This window comes from Miniopterus schreibersii (genome assembly GCF_964146895.1).
Source record: "Miniopterus schreibersii genome assembly, chromosome: 1".
In the NCBI taxonomy this organism is placed as follows: domain Eukaryota; kingdom Metazoa; phylum Chordata; class Mammalia; order Chiroptera; family Miniopteridae; genus Miniopterus; species Miniopterus schreibersii.
The window spans coordinates 200,814,046-200,833,023 of NC_138101.1; the positions used below are offsets into that span (position 1 = coordinate 200,814,046).

Below are 18,978 nucleotides of genomic sequence, written 5' to 3' on the forward strand. Positions count from 1 at the left end.
GCAGACTGCAGACAGCCCCTTTCCACAGTTTGCATCTCTCACATGGGTGGGTTCCCGATGCCGAGACTCCTGTGGTCTAGACGGCTGCTCGATCCCCTGGCTCTTCGGAACTGGACACATTTCCCTGAAGAGCAACAGTAGGTTATAAGTGGTGGTCACAGTGTGCAGTTTTGACGATAGGATGCTGTATTCTGGACCTTCACTGTGCTCATGTCCCTAAACTCATACATGAAGTTTGTACATTGGAGCAGCACCTGGTGAGCATGCAGATCTCACCTCTGGTGGCTGAGGCACTGTCATTGTGGGCTGTGGAGATACACACACCTGCATGTCCCTTCTTGTCACCAGTTGTGAAAGGTAGACAGACTGGTGTGTGCAGTTACTTAGTGTCCTGTGTCCCTTTTGGGCTTACTCCAGCCACCCCTCCAGCCCCCGTGCACCTCAGCGCTAGTTTATCTCTTTCTAAAATTCCCACAAGTTTTTGTTGTTTATATCATCAGTTGCTTAGATTTACCCAAATGGATACCGTTTTATTGACTCAGAATTCTGTCTTACAGCCTAAACTCTCCTTCATTTTCATTCTTCCTAAAGCATATCCTTCAGAAGCTGCTGTAACAGTCTTTCGGTAGCCCTGACTGGGTAGCTCAGTGGGTTAGAGCATCTTCCCGATAGGCCAAGGTTGTGGGTTCGATTCCTGGTCAGGGCACATACAAGAGTCAACCAATGATGTATCAATAAATTGAACAACAGATCGATGTTGTCTCTCTCCCCCTTCCTCTCTCTAAAATCATTAAATAAAATTTAAAAAGTCTGTTGGTAAATGTTAATTTTTTTTTAGCTGAAAATGTCTTTATTTAATTCTCATTCTTGGAATGGTTTTATTAGGTATAAAAATTTAGGTTGCTATTTAATTCTTTCCATACTCCTGCTTTTTCTAATTTTTTATTTGACTTGATTGAGATATAATTCACATACAGTAAGCACACTCTTTCCTTGCTTTGGTGGTATTTTCCCATAATTGTCTTAGGGTGAGGAGTCACCTTTTGGTCTGCCTGTTCCTGTAGGAAAGTGCTTTTTGGTTTGGCTGACTTCCAGCCACATTCTGTCTCTGGTGTTGTGCAGACTGACTGCTGGGGGAAGCTGTGGGTTCCCTCCGCTCATTTTCCTGCCCCTGCTGTACTCACGGAGCCTGAACGTGGGTGATGCTGCCAGACAGCCTTTCACCTGATTCCGGTGCGCTGCGGGGCTGCTGGGTCAGCTGTGTGACGTTAGTGTTCTGATTTTATCACTTGTTCGTATTTATTCCCGGGGCCATTCTGTAAAGAGGAGCTTCCCTCTCACTACCCTGCCTCTTTTCTCCTCAATGCTCTCCTCTCTCTCTCTCCTGATGTTACAGTGGACTCATGGGTTTTTCCCCCTTTAGACTTTATTTTTAGAGCAGTTTTAGGTTCACAGCAAAATTGAACAGAGAGTAGAAAAAGTTTTCATATTCCCATACAACCTCCCCTTTTGTCAGCATCTCGCATGGGAGCATCATCATTGCCCAACGTCCATGGTTTATACTTGGGTCGCTCTTGGTGGCGTATGTTCTGTGGGTGTGACAAGTGTACAGTGATATGTATCCACCATTGTGGTATCACTGGTTTCACTGCCCTGAAAATCCTCAGTGCTCTGCCTGTTCATCCCCCACCCCTGTAACTCGTGGCAACCATGAATCATTGTATTATTAACTTATTTAGTCCATACCCGAGGACATGCTTACTGATTTGAGAGAGAGAAAGAGAGAAACATCAATCAGTTGCCTTCCCATATGTGCCGGGACTGAGGACTGAACCTGCAGCATTTTGCTGTGCCAGGACCATGACCCAGCCAACCGAGCCACACCGTCCAGGCCCATTGATTGTTCCGTTGTCACCATAGTTTTGCATTTTCCTGAATGTCATAGAATTGGAATCATAGAGCACGTAGCCTTTTCAGATTGGCTTCTTTCACTTAGTAATATGTATTTCAGGTTCTTCCATGTCTTTTCATGGCCTGACAGCTCATTTCTTTTTATGGCTGAGTGTTATTCCACTGTCTGGTGGACCACAATTTGTTTATTCGTCACTTACTGAGGACGTCTTGGTGGCTTCCAAGTTTTGGCAACTGTGAGTAAAGCTGCTGTAAACAGCTTCTTTGAGTAATTACCAAGGAACATGATTTCTGGATCCTATGGTGAGAGCAGGTTCAGTTTCGTAGGAAACTGTCAGCCTGTCTTCCGTGGCTGCCCCACTTGCATTCCCATCAGTAGTGAGCGGGAGTCCCTGTTGCTCCACGTTGTTGTCAGCACATGGTGGTGTCAGTGCTCTCAATTTTGGCCATTCTAATACCTGTGCAGCGGTGTCGCATTGCTTTAATTTACAGTCCCGATGATGTGTGGAGGACATTTTTTCATGTTTGTCATCTTTGGTGAGGGGGTGTCTGTTCAGGTCTTTTGGCCATTTTTAGTTATGTTTGTTTTCTAGTTGTTGAGTTTTAAGAGTTCCATGTTTTAGATCACAGTTCTTGTATGTCTTTTGCAAATGTGTCTCTGTGCCTTGTCTTCTCATTCTCTTAAGATGTTGATTTATTTCAAGTGTCAAAGTTAGTTACAGTCAGTTTTCTTTCTTGGCAATCAGTTGTCCTAAATCTGGCCAGTAGGAGCCTTTGTAGCTGGCTCCTGTGTCATGTGAGACGTGGTGTTTTCTTGCTTTTGGGCATCAGCGGTTCCAGGCTCTTCACCTTATTTTTCTCTACAGTAGATCAGGGATCAGTGTTGCTGTCTTTTCAGAGAGCTAGGTTTTGGCACAGGGGGCCTGCCAGGCTAGCAGAGGAAGGTCCTCACTGCTCATGGTGGTGCAGCGGTGGGAACCTGGGAGGCCGGGGGTGGGGAGCGATTTGAGATCTTGCTCTGTGGAAGTGCCTCCTAGTGATGGTTTGGGCCCCTTAGAGCTCCTCCTACACACTTCTGTTGGTTTTAGAGAGAGGGGGAGGGGAGAAACATGGATTTTATTGTTCACATGTTTATGCATCATTGGTTGACTTTTTTTTAATCTTCACCTGAGGATATTTTTTCATTGCTTTTCAGAGAGAGAAGAAGGGAGAGAGAGAGAGAGTAACATCAGTGTGAGAGACACTGATGGGCTGCCTCCCGAATGCACCCTGACCAGGGCTGGGGGGTGGAGCCTGCAACAGACGTATGTGCCCTTGGCCAGAATCGAACCCGGGAGTATGTGCCCTGACTGGGGTTGGAACCCGCAACCTTGGCCTATCAGGATGATGCTCTAACCACCCGAGCTACCTTGCCAAGGCATAGAGTTTATTTTAAGTGTTTTGTATTTGAGGTTCTGGATTATGATAACTACATTTCAAGGAAAATTTTTACAGATAGTTTTTATAGGAGAAAATAATGGGAACCAGAGGCTTGGGGTCCCCAGTGAGCCTGGGGCCTAGGACTCATCCTTGGGACCCTGCGTTTCCTCATGTAGAGAAAGTTCTTTGCATAATGCTGACAAGCGTCTCGGGACCAGAAGCTGCAGTATTAGGGATCTGGAAAAGCAGTGACTGTCTCCGCCTTGGTTAATATTTGCACACCTCACACTTTCAACAGGAACGAGACCTGGTCGGGCGCCCAGTTTGCGTGGGAGCGGGGCAGCGTGTTGGTATTTTTACCAGGTGAGTAGTTCCAGCCTTTGGGACCTGGAATTGTAATGCCCGGGGAGAGGCTCAGCGTGTGTCCAAGCATGTGTTAGGAAAATTGTGTTCTCCGTATGGGCATATTCTTTTAGACCCTGAGAATGGGAACAATTGTGATTTTCAGTTTGACTTGTATTGTCACCTTTGTATTGCTTAAAAGGTTCACAAGGAAGAGTTTTTTTTTTTAGAACTTTTTTTTTTTTTTTTAACATTATTGATTTCAGAGAGAGGAAAGGAGAGGGAGAGAGAGAGATAGAAACATCAATGATGAGAGAGTCGTTGATAGAGCCCACAACCCGGGCATGTGCCCTGACCGGGAATTGAACCCCAATCGCCTGGATCCTAGGTCGACGCTCAACCGCTGAGCCACGCCTGGCTGGGTAGAGTTAATTTTTTGAAGGCAACCTTACAACCCCTGTAGAATTTTCAGTAAAATACTTGAGTTTGTTAAATTTGTTTTGTTACATGTATGTGGTTATAAATGTGAGGTAGTTGTCATCAATCTATGTTTAAAGTTTATTTCATAATATTAAATATTGTTAAAGCATAGTTTTGTTATTGTAATACCATGAGATTTATTAGGGTAGTCCTTGAATTTCTTTTTCAGTATCTGAGAAAATAGACTTCTTAAAATACCCGAAAAGATTAATTTATGTTAAATTGTACTTTTTCAAAGTGATGTGTTTGATTTTTTAATGGAGTGGCACAGCTCAATAACACACTGTGATGGTAACTCGGCAGTTTTGTTGCTGAAGATTCTGTATGAGCGTGTGTCTGTTCCAGTGCCAATGGGGAAGTGGCATGAGTGACAATCACTGCTGACTCTGGAACCAGCTTGAATGTAAAGCTCTGGTCATGGCTGCTGTGGTTGCTGTGAGTTAGGGTTGTGCCCACAGAGCACTGTTAGCCGACAGTGGGGTGGAGCTGCATTTGCCCTGAGAAACGTTTATGAGAAACTTCTGTGTGCATAATGCTGTGTCGGAGAGAAACGACGGAAGCTGTGCCGTGGAGGTGCTGGCTGAACACCTGGTGTGAGATCAGTGCTTTGTGTCTGCTGAGCATGGCCTGAATCATGTGCTTATAAATGATGTTCCTAGTTTGGTTTGTTGTCTTTCTGTTACGTGTTTATGGGAGCTCAGGTTTCCCATTTGCTTATTTTATTAATAGATCTTGTGTGAAGGGGTCATTAGTTTCCTGGGGCCCCTGTAAAAAAAGCGCCTCAGACGGAAGGCCTGAAACAAGAGCAATGCATTGTTCCCCACTCTGGAAGCCACAGTTCAAACTCCAGGTGCCCGCAGGGCTGCGCTCCCTGCCAGGCTCTGTGGAGACTCCATCCCTGCCTCTTTGAGCTTCCAGAGCTGCAGTCCTCGCAGTCCTTGGTGTGGGGCCACAGTATCTGTGTCTCCACCTCCACCATTACATGGCATTCTCTCTGGCTCTCTTCTTAGAAATTTTAACATTTAATAGTAATACTATTTCATAGTAATAACATGTAATACTTTTGAACTATTTTTTGGTTGTAAAATTTTTCATGCTGGTAGGAAGTTAGGTAAATCAATGGAAAGAAAAGGAAACATAAAATTATGTGGTTGGCAGTCACGGCAGCCCCTGCTGTGGGAAGGAAAACACAGAGGAACATGTGTCATCTTTCTGAGTGTCCAGCACATCTTCACTTGTTTTGACACACTTAGCGGAAAGCAGAAAGTGAACAAGTGAATTGGTAGGGCCTTCCTTGAAGAAGATGTCCTCTTAAAGGTTGGTTTTTACAATAAATACAAATCTTTTCTTTCTCTCCCCTTTTTTCTTCCCTAGGTCTGAGTGAAATAAACTATATGCATGAACTTCTCACAAACATGATTCAAAAAAGGTGTGTTTAATGATATTGCTAATTCTCACTTAGAAGCAGTTGTATGTTTTTGCCTTAAATAATGTTGGTTATCTCAATGAGTAGTTACTCATTTTTGTAAGTTCCCATGTATACTTGTGCTTATGGACTTGTGCTCCATTTCTTTGTTTCCCAGGCTGCAGGTCTATCCTCTGCACTCAAGTGTGACTCTGGAGGAACAGAACAACGTGTTCCTGAGCCCAGTGCCCGGGTACAGGAAGGTAGGGGAGCAGGAGCCCCTGCTGATGAGGGCGCTGGGTATGCTGAGGCCAGTGTTAGTCACCTAAACAAATGCTTGCTTGATGAGCCAGGCCTTGCTTCATTTTGTCTTTGACTTTCTAAATCAGTTTTTTAGAGTTTTTCAATTTCCTCTGTCATTTCTCAATGTGTGGGACTGTTCTGGTGTCCCTGGCACAGCTCTGGCAACTTTGGTGAGAACCCTCCTGGTTTAGGAGGGTTTCTCTAATCTCAGCTTGTGCGTGAGCAATGGGGTTGTTGCATCACAGCCCTAGAGCTGCCTGTGGTGGTCAGGGACCCTTGGCTCCAGCTCTGAGTCTCCAGGGCAGCCTTGACCTTGCTGGCATCCCAGGGCTGCTATGGCCGCATGGGGATCCAGCTTGGTCGCCTCTGCCCCTGAGAGTGATCCCCTGGGGCAGGTGGTGCTGCACTGAGGCGTAGGGTTTGGAACGAGTGGAATTGGGCAGGTGACTTGGGTCTCTCAACTGTAGTTGTGTGACTTTGAGCAAATCACTTCTCTAAGCCTAAACTTTACGGTTTGAAGGTCTAGTCGGTGATGTTTGTACTGCGGAGTTGTTAGGAAGATGAATTAGTGTGTATGTGCCTGCACATACCTGTGGCACCTCAGTGCCTGACACAGGCAGTGCCCAGCAAAGGGTGCCCACACCACTAGAAATACCTGCCGCTCACCGAATATCTGGCCCATGCCAGGGTGGTCTGAGCACTTTACAGTTATCAACACACTTGGTCCTCACAGCAGCCCCAGGAGGGTGGGTGTCACCAGTATCTCCATTGTACACACAAGGAAACCAGGTGAGTGACCAGCCCAGGGTTCCATGCTGTGGAGCAGAGCTGGGGGTGGGGCAGGGTCGGCTGTTGCGGCCTTGTCCCCACCCCAGGACCTTGATCGAGGGGGTCGTGGATAGAGTAGAAGGACCCAGTTTAGAATCTGAGTCCAGTATTTACAGTAAGAAGCTTCTAAGCAATTTTTGAGTTTAAGTTTTTTAACTCTGCCTGATGGGTTCCAGTGTGTGGTAAGAGTGTCGGACCCTTTCTTTGATGTTTGACAGATCATCCTGTCCACCAACATTGCGGAGAGTTCTGTCACGGTTCCAGATGTCAAATACGGTGAGGTGCCTCCCTTTCCTCACGGTGGGAGCTGGGGTGGGGGGGCTCCTTCGCCCCGGGCGCTGTGGGAGCCCGTCTCTGAGGAGGCACCTTGGAGCAGGACTTGAGCTGCGGGGGGAGCAACGTGCAGGATGACTTCTGATGCGGGGACAGGTGCGGCTGGGACAGAGAGCCGAGGATGGGCTTGTCCTGTGCCAGGGATGCTCTGGTGCTAGAAGAGCAGTAAACAGAGGTCCTTGTTCTCATGAGACACTCAGGTGGGGGTTGGAAAGATAGGCAGTGAGTGAGACACAGATGTGCAGCCCATTACGGGGTGTGGAAGAGGAAGTGGGGAGCCTGGGGCAGGGCCATGAGGAGTAGAATTAGAGCTTCAGTTCTGCTGAGTGATCTGAGAAGATAAAACCCTTGGAGATGGGGGACCGTTGGGCAGTTTCCAGACTGGGAGTGATGTAACCAGTGATTGGTCATCAGAGTCTTGGGGACTTGACCTCGAGGCACAGGGAGAGGAGGGAGATGAGCAGGGCACTGCACTGTCAGGGAGAGGTGGACGGTCCAGAGCAGGACAGTGGCTGCAGGAGACAGAAGGAGCGGCTGGTTTTGGGTGGGTTCTGAAGGCTTTGCTGAGGGGTCTGATACGGGCTTGTGAGGGACTCGGGGGTGATGCTTGGCACCTGCGGCCTGAACTGAAGGTGGAGGCCGAGTCCGTGGCGGAGACTGGAAGGCCGGGGGTGGCAGGGCGAGGAGAGGCCTGTGTGAGCCTGGATGTGGGGTGGAGTGGCAGGTAAAGAGGAGCTCCTGGGGCAGCCAGTGGGGCCTGGACCCCGATCAGAAAGCCTTCGCGGATGTCTGTGAGCAGGCGCGTCCTGCTGACAGGTCGAGGTCAACAGAATGAACATGGGCTGAGGGATTTAGCCACTTGGTGGTCATCGGTGACCTTGACAAGCAGTTTTGGTGGAGGCAGAGCCCGCCAGGTATGGGCTCTAGGAAGGACAAGGAAAGGGGGGAGCTGGGAGCTGGGCAGACTGCCGGGCAGGGGGGCCAGAGAGAGAACTTACTTCCTGGCAGGAGACCCAACATGTTTTTGTTGAGTGATGGGAGCAGTGCAGGGGACGATGCTGGAGAGCTGCTGGCTGCACGGGACAGGGCCGTGGTAGGGATGTGGGGTGTACTGGTCACAAGGAGGACAGCGGGAGTTCTGAGGGCCTCCACTTCCTCGGGGACCAGAGGCACGGTTGTCAGTCTAGAGTGATGAGGGAGAAGGCGGTAGAGGCTCGAGGGGAAGGCATAAGATGGTGCCCTGAAGAGAGGGGCGGAGTGGATGGGGTCTCTCTGTGGGCCACTGGAGACTGGTGACCAGGAAGCAAAGGGACAGGCAGCCTGTTGGCTATTTGGTGGTCTTGGTGTGGGTGGACAGCTGTCACTGAGCAGGGCTGGGCCTGAGCCAGGTGTGTAGAGCAGAATGCAGGCTGACAGTGCTCTGGGTAGGAGGGGAGTGAGGCCTTACGGGGACACGGGAGGGCAGACAGCAGGTCCTCATAGGGACCGATCACAGGGCTCCTTGAGTCCTGGATCCGAGAGGGATGCTTGGTGTTGAGTGGAGGAGGGGAGGGGATGTGGCGGTGGAGAGATGAGGTGGCTTATGCACTGCTGGTAGTTGGCTAGTGGAGGCCGTCCAGGAGGGTGGGACCTGCGGCCCCTCAGGCTCCATATGAGGGAGTGGGAGAGCCGACGTTGCCTGCTGCAGACACCCTTCTGTAGCCAGCACGTGCTGACGGACAGGTGGGAGATGAGTAAAGGAATGCAGATACTGCGACCAGGGACCAGGCGCTCCACACATGCGCGCGTATGCGCACACACGGCACACTCCACCAGCATGTGTGCAGCATGAGTCTTCATAGATATGCACACGCTTACTTTAAAATCCATATGGAAAGGTCAAGTGCAATGGCTGGAACACTTGGGATTGGAGAGCAAACTGGGGGGGGCTTTCCAAGAAGAGTCTCGGGGGTTTCTGTCATCTGGGTTTACAGATGAGGACATGGAGGCACAGAGAGGCCGAGCAGCTTGCCCCCCAGCCCCTGCCATTCCTCTGCCCTGCCCCGTCCCCCAGGCGCCATGGGCTCTCGGGTGTAGCCCAGATGGGCTCGTCCTGTGACACGTCGGGTCCTCAGGCATCTGTCCTTGATGCCCAGAGACCCCCGTCCTTGGGAGAAGGAGCCACCACAGTCCCCGCCTGGCCCTGCTTTCCTAGAGGCTCTGCTTAGCTGTGCTTTCTGGTTGTGCACTGTGGTTGTTACACAGCTCTTTCTTACTACATCGCGCTTACGTTTCTTTTTTTAAACGACAGTTATAGATTTTTGTTTGACTAGAACTCTGGTTTGTGATGAAGACACGAATTATCAGAGTCTGCGCCTGAGCTGGGCCTCTAAGACCAGCTGTAACCAGAGGAAAGGTAAGCTTGTGTTCAGTTCACTCACACGCCTGTCTTCAGATTTGTGTTTTCTGTGTTTTTACTCTTACTCAGACACTTCCTCTATTAGAACAAGTTTTAATGTTTAAGCAACAATATCTCACGCTGTAAGACTTCACTTAACCCTGTGGCCGCCTCTGTCCATCGAGTTAGGGAACCGTCTCTGTACACACATAATGGACTATACAAAGTGGAGCGTAAACTGCTGGTGGATAGTTTCGGAAGCCATGTGGGTCTCTTTGTTAGTTTATGGTGATCCTTCCTCTTACTTTCCTCCAAGGGTTGGTCTTTCTATGCTTTCTAAAGCCTGGGTGTTGACTAGAGTAGCTCCATCATTCCTGCTTTCTCCTCAGGAGAGTTTATGAACTTGGGCATAGAGGAATTTCCACTCCACCAGCCCTATGGTCTTGCAGTGGAGTAGCTGTTCTGTGGTGGCCCTGGCCTGGTCCTGAGCTCTGCATGGACTCGCTCGTTCACTGCGCAGCAGGTGTCCGGGACAATGGAGACCACAGTGACTGCCTCCTGCACATGCCTCACGTGCAGCCACGTCCTGGGAATGCTGCAGCTGCGTCACCATTGCTGGTGACCTCTGTATTTTCACCAGCATGACTGGGCCACGGTGGGAAATGTGTGGTACTTAAAATGTGTTGATTTAGCACTTCCTCTGAGGGTAGAGGTGACTTTCAGCCCAAGGTTCTACAGACCCCATCTGATAGGAGAGAGGTTTCTCGTGGTGGGTAGTGCTTATCCTTGCATGTGCCTCTGTGCCGACACTGAAAAAACTAATGCTGAATGCCCTTCGACTTCTTTCCTATGAAGGCCGAGCGGGACGTGTGTCTAAAGGCTACTGTTACCGCCTGATACACAGGGATTTCTGGGACAACGCCATCCCCGACCACGTCATTCCGGAGATGTTGGTAACAAGCTCGGTCAATTTCAAAGTTCATTTTTTATAGACAGTTTTACTAAACAGTTTAAGTGATGTAATTTTAAGAGTTTGTAGATTCCAGAAAGCTCATGTCTGACCAGTCTGCAGCCACAGTAACCGCTCACTATCGAGCGTGGGGTGCTCTGTGGGCTCCCACACCCCACCTGTGGAGGCAGCGCCCAGCCGTGAAGGCTCTGCTCTCCCGCATGTGGGACGGGTGCCTCCCCTCTTCCGTCTCCCTCCTCCTCCCCTGCCTGCTGGCTCTCCTCCCTCTTCTCTTCTGTCTCCCCCTTCTCCCCTCCTGCTCTTCCCTTCATTTTTTTTTTTTTTTTTTTAATATATCTTTATTGATTTCAGAGAGGAAAGGAGAGGGGGAGAGAGAGATAGAAACATCAGTGATGAGAGAGTCATTGATAGGCTGCCTCCTGCACACCCCCGACTGGGGATCAAGCCCACAACCGGGCCTGTGCCCTGACCGGGAATTGAACTCTGATTGCCTGGATCCTAGGTTGACGCTCAACTGCTGAACCATGCTGGCCGGGCTCCCTTCATTCTTTCTCACCTGCTCTCTCTCCTTCCCTTGCCCCCTCCCTCTGTTTTCCCTTGCTTTCCTCTCCTCCCTCTCAGCTCCCTCTCTGAAGTACCAGTCATGTCACCAGGTTTATTGATTCAGTTACTTTATTACATCTGAATGGAAGTCTTGTCCTTTTCAGCGTTGTCCCTTAGGAAGCACAATACTGAAGGTGAAATTACTCGACATGGGTGAGCCCAGAGCTCTGCTGGCCACGGCCCTGTCTCCGCCGAGCCTGAGCGACATCGAGCGCACCATCCTCCTGCTGAAGGAGGTAGGCCTGGCTCCACTCGCCACTGTGGGGCAAAGGCTTCTGTGCTCAGTTGTGAAAGTTTCATAATGGGGATAGCTTTAAGGTATTTTGTTGTAAATAATCAGCATTTGCTTAAAAATACGTGTAATGATTAGTTAGTGATTCCAGGTTCCATACATGTGGTTTATATAAGCTTGGTTAGGTGTAATGCCAAAACTGCATTGCTTTTCCTCTCCCTTCTCCCACACTGCATCCTGCACCCTCTCCCCACACCCGGTCTCCACTCTCCCTCACAGTGTGCAGTTCTGCAATGAGACAGCATTGGCGATACTGAGTCGCTGTTATTAAACATGTCTTTATGCTGATAGTGAAGTAATTAAGCCAAATGGCGTGTGAATGTTCATCCCGTGAAGCCCGTGCGGACGAGTGTCTGAGGCTGCAGTTTTGCCACCTGATGCCTGCCCACCACACCCGACTCAGGCTGTGCTCTTGCTGCTCTACTTGCAGCCAGGACCTCGAGCCCAGATGCACCCATGCACCTGCTCTTTGTTTGGGCTCTGCAGGTTGGCGGTGCCTCTGGTGTTTTACCTTTATTTTGACATCTGCTTGGGTTTCTGTGAAATAGAAATGCACTTAATCAAGTTAAGGCAGCTCTTCTCTGTACATAGTTAATGTGTTTTGCTGTGAGTGCCAGCATGATGTGCTAATGGGATCTTTGGTTAGTGTTGTGCAGGCCCCGCTGTTAGATTATGAGTCACATAGACATTCGTGGGACTGGCCTTGAGTGTTGACGTTCTCTATAAAAATAATAAATGTGTTCTGAGTTCCAAAAATCAAATTAAAAATATTTTTTTGTAGCATCAGTCTTTCCTAAGTCGACATAGATGTCTTTTAGAGCCTGTATTCACCAGACCTGGTCTTCACTTTGTGTTTTAAACTCCCTGCCTTAAGGAAAAGGAGTGTAAGTCTGTGTTTGCTTACGGCACCACTCTGTTTACAAAGGTGGGTGCCCTCGCTGTGAGCGGGCAGAGAGAAGACGAGAATCCCCACGATGGTGAGCTGACCTTCTTGGGGAGAGTGTTAGCCCAGCTTCCCGTCAGCGAGCAGCTCGGTAAACTCGTTGTTCTGGGCCACGTATTTGGGTGTTTGGACGAGTGTCTCATCATAGGTGAGCGCAGGCGTGGAGGTGAGGGCGAGGCGCTCACCTGGGATGTGCTCTCCTCCTCACACTGGTTTCCCTTGTCAGCCGCAGCACTGTCTTTGAAGAACTTTTTTGCGATGCCTTTTAGGCAGCACCTTGATGGATACAGGTATCTAACACTCACATTGTAAAGAGCCACTTTCTTTTACTGATATCGAATGACACTGTTTGTTGTCCATTTATAGGAACAAAGTGTATTTCTCTGGCAATAGTAAGAGTGATTGCATCGCCCTGGTGGAGGCATTTAAAGTAAGTTCTCTGTGGGGGCCGGGAGAGCTGCTGCCCGTTGTTTGTAGGTTTTCACGCTATAAACATTTCTCTGTCGAAAGTATGGTCCGGGCTGTTGATGTCTAATATTAAAAATAAGCTGTTGGAAGACATGGATGTTGGTGGGAGTCCAATTTTATGAAGGTGATTGAAAATTGGTACATTGTCTGTGGTCCAACTGTGTTGAAATTGGACTTTTAGAAAAAAGTTCAAGTTACCCGTAGAGTATTTTGAAACTGAGGGTCATTGTTTTTTTAGACTTGGCAGTCCTGCAGACAGAGAGGGGAGCTGCGGCATCCAAAGGTAGGTCTTTGCATCCGGCCATGGGGGGCAGGGAGGGCTTCCTGAGGCTGCTCTCTCGCTCAGCCCAAGCTGCCTGTGAGATGGGGGAGCCTGAGCCTGAGCCAGGCCACTGCACTGTCCTCTGGTGGGGGCAGGCCACACACAGACCCGGCTGCCCTTCCTCTGGGCAGTCGTGACCCTTTTGAGTGTCCAGAGCCTCTCCCACTGGGGCGCTCACTCCTGCTGGCTCTGCTCTGAGAACCTGAAGCCTTCCCTTGGCTGTTTTTTGGATAATGGGCTTAAAAGAATTCAGCCTGTTAGTTCCCCTGCCCCCTTTTTGATCAGATTAGTTGTTCTAAATGGATAAGGCTCAGAAGGCTGCTGGTACGTCTGTGTGTGTGTGAATTTGCCAGACTTCAGGTGTCCTCACAGTACTGAGTCACCTGGCAGAGCCTTCCTTTACAGAGTTAGTTCTATTATTTCTTGGTTGCTATGTATTATTTTTGGTATGTATTTTTGGATGACAAGCATGTATTACACTGGCCAAATTAGCTCTGATTTGCTACATTAATGCTGAGTATTATGCTTTTATGTATTCAAGGATGAACTTGACTGGGGACGGTTAAATTACATTCAGATCAAGAGAATTAGAGAGGTAAGTTGTAGCACCCAGGGCAGTGAGGGTGTTCCAGGAAGGGCATCCCGCTTCCAGTGCCAGTAGGATTTATATATGTGTATGTTACCTATGTAAATATATTTGTGTAAAGTACTAGTTATGCTTTATGTAACTCACACAGAGTTATCTAGTTACCTAGATTTAGATAATGCAGTTACACACAGTTTTGAGTAATAGTCCGTTTCAGAAGCGGTAGCATCACCCTTGCCATTCTGAATGTTGGGTACTTGTGTCCTCTTTGTTTCTTGATTAGATTTGTGTGCTGGTGGGCTTGTCCCTAGGACCACCCTTGGGCTCAGGGATTGGCTAGAGGGACCCACAGAACTCAGCACAGCTGTTGTACTGTGGCTGTGGGTTCTTACAGCGAAAGGACAGTGAGGGAACCAGCAGGGGCGGAGGCCTGTGGGGGGTCCTGGGCATGACTGGCTCCCCCAGCAGTGACGCGGGACACCAGGACCCAGCCCTGCCAGCCAGGGTGCTCACCCCAGCCTTGGTGCCCTGGGTTTTATTGAGGCCTGGTGAGGGAGGTGAGGTAGGCATGGGGTGCACGTGGCTGGTCCTAGTGACTTAGCTTTAGCCCTCGAGAGGCCATGCTGAGACTGCCTGGCCCAGGCCCCTCCGTGCGTAAGTGACATGTGGCCATGAACTGCTGTGTGCAAGGCCGCAGCTGGGCAGACACTCTTGTGAGGCGGGAAGTTCCGGGGCTCAGGGGTGTCCCAGGAGCCGTACCTTCGTTTGGAATGTGCTGGGTGAGGACTCCCCAGGCCCGCTCAGTTTGTGCTTTACTGCACAGTTTACAGGGTGCTTAGCCTGCTTTACTGTGTTTTCAGAGAACTTACCCCTTTTTTTGCTGTTCATCTCACTTGAGGATACTTTTTCCATTGATTTTTAGAGATAATGGAAGGGCGGGGAGAGAAGAGAGAAACATCGATGTGAGAGGGACATCAACTGGTTGCCTCCCGCACACACCCTGACCAGGGCCGGTGATTAAACCTACAACCCAGGTACGGGCCAGTGACAGGAGTTGAACCCAAGACCCTTTGTGTGCAGGTTGGACTCTAACCACTGAGCACACCGGCCAGAGCTCAGAGGGCTTACTCTTTGTTTGATTGTACTGTGTAGATTTTTGGGGGGAAGGGGAAAGGCAGAGGATTTTAATTGATTTTTGCTTTTTTATTACTTTAGTCTTCATGTCTCTGGGTTTATTATTTTAGTCTTCCTGAGTTGGAAATTTAATTCATTGATACATTAAGTGTTTGTAAGGTGAAGCCATGAATTTCCTGTGCCCAGCCTGGACCATGTCCTACTGTTTTGTAGTGTTGGTTTCCTCCTCAGTGAAAGAGATTTTTTTTTTTTTTTAAATATATCTTTATTGATTTCAGAGAGAGGAAAGGAGAGGGAGAGAGAGAGAAACATCAATGATGAGAGTCATTGACCAGCTGCCTCCTGCACGCCCCCGACTGGGGATCGAGCCCGCAACCTGGACATGTGCCCTGACTGGGAATCGAACCCCGATCGCCTGGATCCTAGGTCGATGCTCAACCACTGAGCCACGCCTGGCCGGGCAGTGAAAGAGATTTTTAGGAGTATTTTAGTTTCCAGGGAGAGAAAAATGTTTTTAGATATTTTATTTTGTTGCTAACTTATGATTTTATTGCATTTGACCAGAGTAAGTAACTTGCATAATTTTAAATTGATTATTAACTAGGTTACGTGTGACTGTAGCTGTATAGGAAGGTGTTCAGCAACCCGGAAATGCTCGAGCTGCACGTGGTGGCTCAGCTTCTTGCCTCCCAGTCTTCCCTCCCTTCTCATGGCTGCCTGTCCAGGTCCTTTTAGTTGTTTTTCTAGTTATGGTCCCACTTGTGGTTTGTGTGGTGTTTACTCTGTAATTTGTTGATAACTTTATGGTGACTTATTTAATGATTGGCTTGGAGGCGTCTGGAGCTTTGTTCTCGTGTGTGTGCACTCGAGGTTTGGTGTTTGGTGTGAAACGTTTATATGGCAGCGGGATGTTGTTCAGAGTGACTGTTGGGTCTCTTGGCTTGTTTTTAATCACAGGAGCAGTGCACAATTGTAGCAGGGGTTTGGAAGTGTTCAGAGGACTTTAGAGCAGACGATGTGGTCCTGGTCACCTGCCCTTTTGCTACCTCCAGCCAACTGTAGTTGTGTGTTCTTGGTGGTTTCACATGTGCTTGTGTTTGGACATTGGGACATTGGGATCACAATATGTAGGAAGTTTGTGTCCGAGCATTTTTTATTCATGTTAGTTAATCTTTATAAGATGCCTGTGAGCACAGCAGCGCCTACCCTAGGTGGACCGGTGCTCTCCCTATGGGTCATGGTGTTCTTACTGCTCAGAGTGCACGGGTGCTCTGGGACGTCACAGGTCCCTCTGTTTGCCTTAGGTGGCTGAACTGTACGAAGAGCTGAAGAGCAGAATCTCCCAGTTCAACATGAGTGTAGGCTCCCGGCGGCCGGTCCTGGACCAAGAGTACACGTACAAGCAGAGGTTCATCCTGCAGGTGACGGCAGGGGCCTGTCTGCAGCGGGTCTAGTTGGGAAGCTCTCCCTCCCCTTCCTGATGCATAACACACTGCCTCACAGTTTGGGTTATACATTCACTGAGCTGATGACCTTGACCCCCTCTTGATCTCCATGGTGTTTTCACACACAGCTGAGCGACTGCTCTGATAGAGCCTCCAGTTGTCCAGAAAGTAAAAACCCTCTTAATATTACTCACCCTGTGTAGCTACTTACACTGAAAATATCATTACAACTCGAAGCTGTGGTCTGATGGGCTGGTCAGATGGAACCTTACAGGGACTGCAGAGGGAGTGTGTCCTGGAAGGTGGCTGAACCGTCATGGAGCATCTGGGGAGGGCATCTGCACGTGTTGGCATGTCAGCACGTTAGCTGAGACAGGGAGCTGAGCTTGGGGCCATTACTGGAAGAGGGGTGCATTTGTGCTGGTCAGGTTGCTGTAGGGCAGGCGTATGCCTCAGAGAGTATTTTTACTGAAGAGGGACCTCTGCAGAGTGCTCTCCACAGGTGGACCTGGTGGGGCTGCTGCTCTGATGTCGTGCACTTGCTGGGTCCCATACCAGCCGCGGGAGTGCCCGGAGTGGGAGTCCGTACACGGCACGCGGGGCTGCACCTGCCGCATCCACTCACCTGTACCCAGTTCAGCTTCCCACCTTCCCTAAAGCTCACGTCAGAAGTACTCAGGCTCCTTCGAGGGGAGATTGTGCCTAGTGCTTGCTGTTATGGTGAAATAAACCAGAATTGTGACTGTGCCTGAGTATAAATGGTCTGGTTTTTATAAGAACTGACCTTTTACCACATAGGTGTCACATCTTCTGGGAGGAGTGAGATGGCTGTAAAGTGGTGCTGTTACTTCATGGAAATAAATTTCTCTTCCAGGTTGTGTTGGCAGGTGCTTTCTATCCAAACTACTTCACTTTTGGGCAACCGGACGAGGAGATGGCGGTGAGGGAGCTGGCCGGCAAGGACCCCAAGACGACCATCGTGGTAGGTGGGGGGCAGGCCGCCATCCCCAGGAGAGGGGCTCCACCTCAGTGTGGCCCACACAGCATCTAGGTTCACCAGTGGTTTCTGTGTGTGCAAGCCCTCGGTGCATTTCCCATTGTGAACGTTAACAGCTTGCTGGCCTGGCATAGACGTCTTGCTCTTCTGCACACCTGGCCTTAGAGCCTCAAGAAGTTACGTGCTCGTGGCTATTGCTGAAGCCATGTGCCATTTTGGAGGGATTAAAGCACTTCTCTGTGAGGTTGAGCACATTTTGCTGATCCACAGCTTTGTTTCACACAAAGTGAAAGGTGGTTTGTTGGCTGCCTGGCACTGCAGTCTGTACCATGGTCCCCAGACCGGAGCGCCCCTCATATTTGAGGGCTTCACCCACAGTTGCCAAACTAGAAGGTGTGGCCCTGAAACAGCCTGGACCCCTGTGGGGTTAGGGTGAATCTTATGATCAGCCCCAGGGACTGACCATCAGGCCAGCCTTGTGGACGTCTCATCAGGCTGAGCCCATGATGGCCTCACCTAGTGTGGGGCTGCGGCGGGCATGCGGGCGTTGCTGGCTCTTCTTCCTGTCACTATTGCATCACCACTAGTACAGAAAAGGTGGGGCTGGTGGGGAGGGGTCACAGACGGGGAGCAGCACAGGGACCTTGGCAGAGCACAGACGGGAGTTGGTGCTCAGGTGGGACGATACACAAACCCCCGGGAGGGATGCTTACCTCACAGGGCGTGGGCTTGATCATCAATGGGCCCGGCCTTCTGCTGGCTTCCCCTCAGCCCTTCCTGGTATGTCTCCCACCTGGGCACAAGGGGTGGGCTTGCCTCCTGCACCCACCATGCACGCTGGGGTCCCAAATTACCTTCTGTGCGCATTATAAACACAGGGATAGCTGGAGTCTACTTTGTGAAGTGCTCCAAGCCCCTCACCGGCCCTCTGAGTGGGGATTCGTCATCCCCCATTCTTTGTGCTGTGGTTGCTAAGTCCTAGGGACACTTGGTGGGGCAGGGTTTGCACTCAGACCTGCTGCCTCTTGTGGAGCTGGAATCGGCCTTAGATAAATGGGACCTGGTTGCAGGGCAGGGACTTCTGGCTTAGGACAGGACAGCGGAGGCTGCACCGGGGCAGAGGGCTTGCAGCTGCTCATTGTGGGTCGTGGTGTTGGTTTACTTCTGGCCATGCAGAGCAAATCAGTCTCTCAGTGCTAGACTTTCCAGCTGTCTTAACGGGCGAGTTAGCCTTTGTTTAACATATTTATTAAATTTAGTTACAACTTAAAAGTCACTAGTGTTTAAATACACTCATCTATGGAGTCTGCATCTCTGGTTGGCAGCAGCGGCAGCCGTGTGTGTGTGTGTGTGTGTGTGTGTGTGTGAGAGAGAGAGAGAGAGAGAGAGAGAGAGCGCGAGCGAGCTGGGGTGCATGCAGTAGCCTTGCGCGGGCGGCGGCCCGTGGCTCTGAGGAGTGCTTGCTGTTTTGCAGTTGAAGCACACGCCCCCCTATGGCTTCCTCTACCACAAGCAGCTCCAGTCCCTGTTCAGGCAGTGCGGCCAGGTCAAGTCCATCGTGTTCGACGGTGCCAAGTAAGTCGTGGGTTTCTATAACCAACTGCGGTGATGAGAGAGCCATGATGTCTTCATGGTCACAGGAGCCAGTTCTGAACACCGAGTGCTTGTGGGTGTGGGCCGGAGGCAGATATGCGTGGTAGCAGTCAGGGAGGGCAGAAGGGGCTTAGGGTGGGGGGCAGGGAGGCGGAAGGTTCCAGAGGTGTCCCCTCCATTCCTGTGAGGCCCATGCTGTGCCTGACTGACCTCTTCCTGGCTCCGTG

General features: G+C 50.0%; 1 protein-coding gene across 1 annotated transcript in view; it reads left to right on the top strand.

Annotated features, from left to right (window-relative positions):
- Positions 1-18,978, top strand: part of TDRD9 (tudor domain containing 9) — a gene marked incomplete at its 5' end in the record, with an annotated part of 58,063 nt that overhangs the window by 23,168 nt on the left and 15,917 nt on the right. The window contains 15 exons of the mRNA XM_081137532.1: positions 3,629-3,693; positions 5,527-5,581; positions 5,736-5,820; positions 6,907-6,964; positions 9,312-9,416; positions 10,254-10,351; positions 11,076-11,207; positions 12,189-12,354; positions 12,433-12,496; positions 12,573-12,636; positions 12,913-12,957; positions 13,538-13,591; positions 16,021-16,137; positions 17,036-17,143; positions 18,633-18,733. Coding sequence (XP_080993658.1) covers positions 3,629-3,693; positions 5,527-5,581; positions 5,736-5,820; positions 6,907-6,964; positions 9,312-9,416; positions 10,254-10,351; positions 11,076-11,207; positions 12,189-12,354; positions 12,433-12,496; positions 12,573-12,636; positions 12,913-12,957; positions 13,538-13,591; positions 16,021-16,137; positions 17,036-17,143; positions 18,633-18,733 — 1,317 coding nt within the window. The remainder of the gene's footprint in view (positions 1-3,628; positions 3,694-5,526; positions 5,582-5,735; positions 5,821-6,906; positions 6,965-9,311; positions 9,417-10,253; positions 10,352-11,075; positions 11,208-12,188; positions 12,355-12,432; positions 12,497-12,572; positions 12,637-12,912; positions 12,958-13,537; positions 13,592-16,020; positions 16,138-17,035; positions 17,144-18,632; positions 18,734-18,978) is intronic.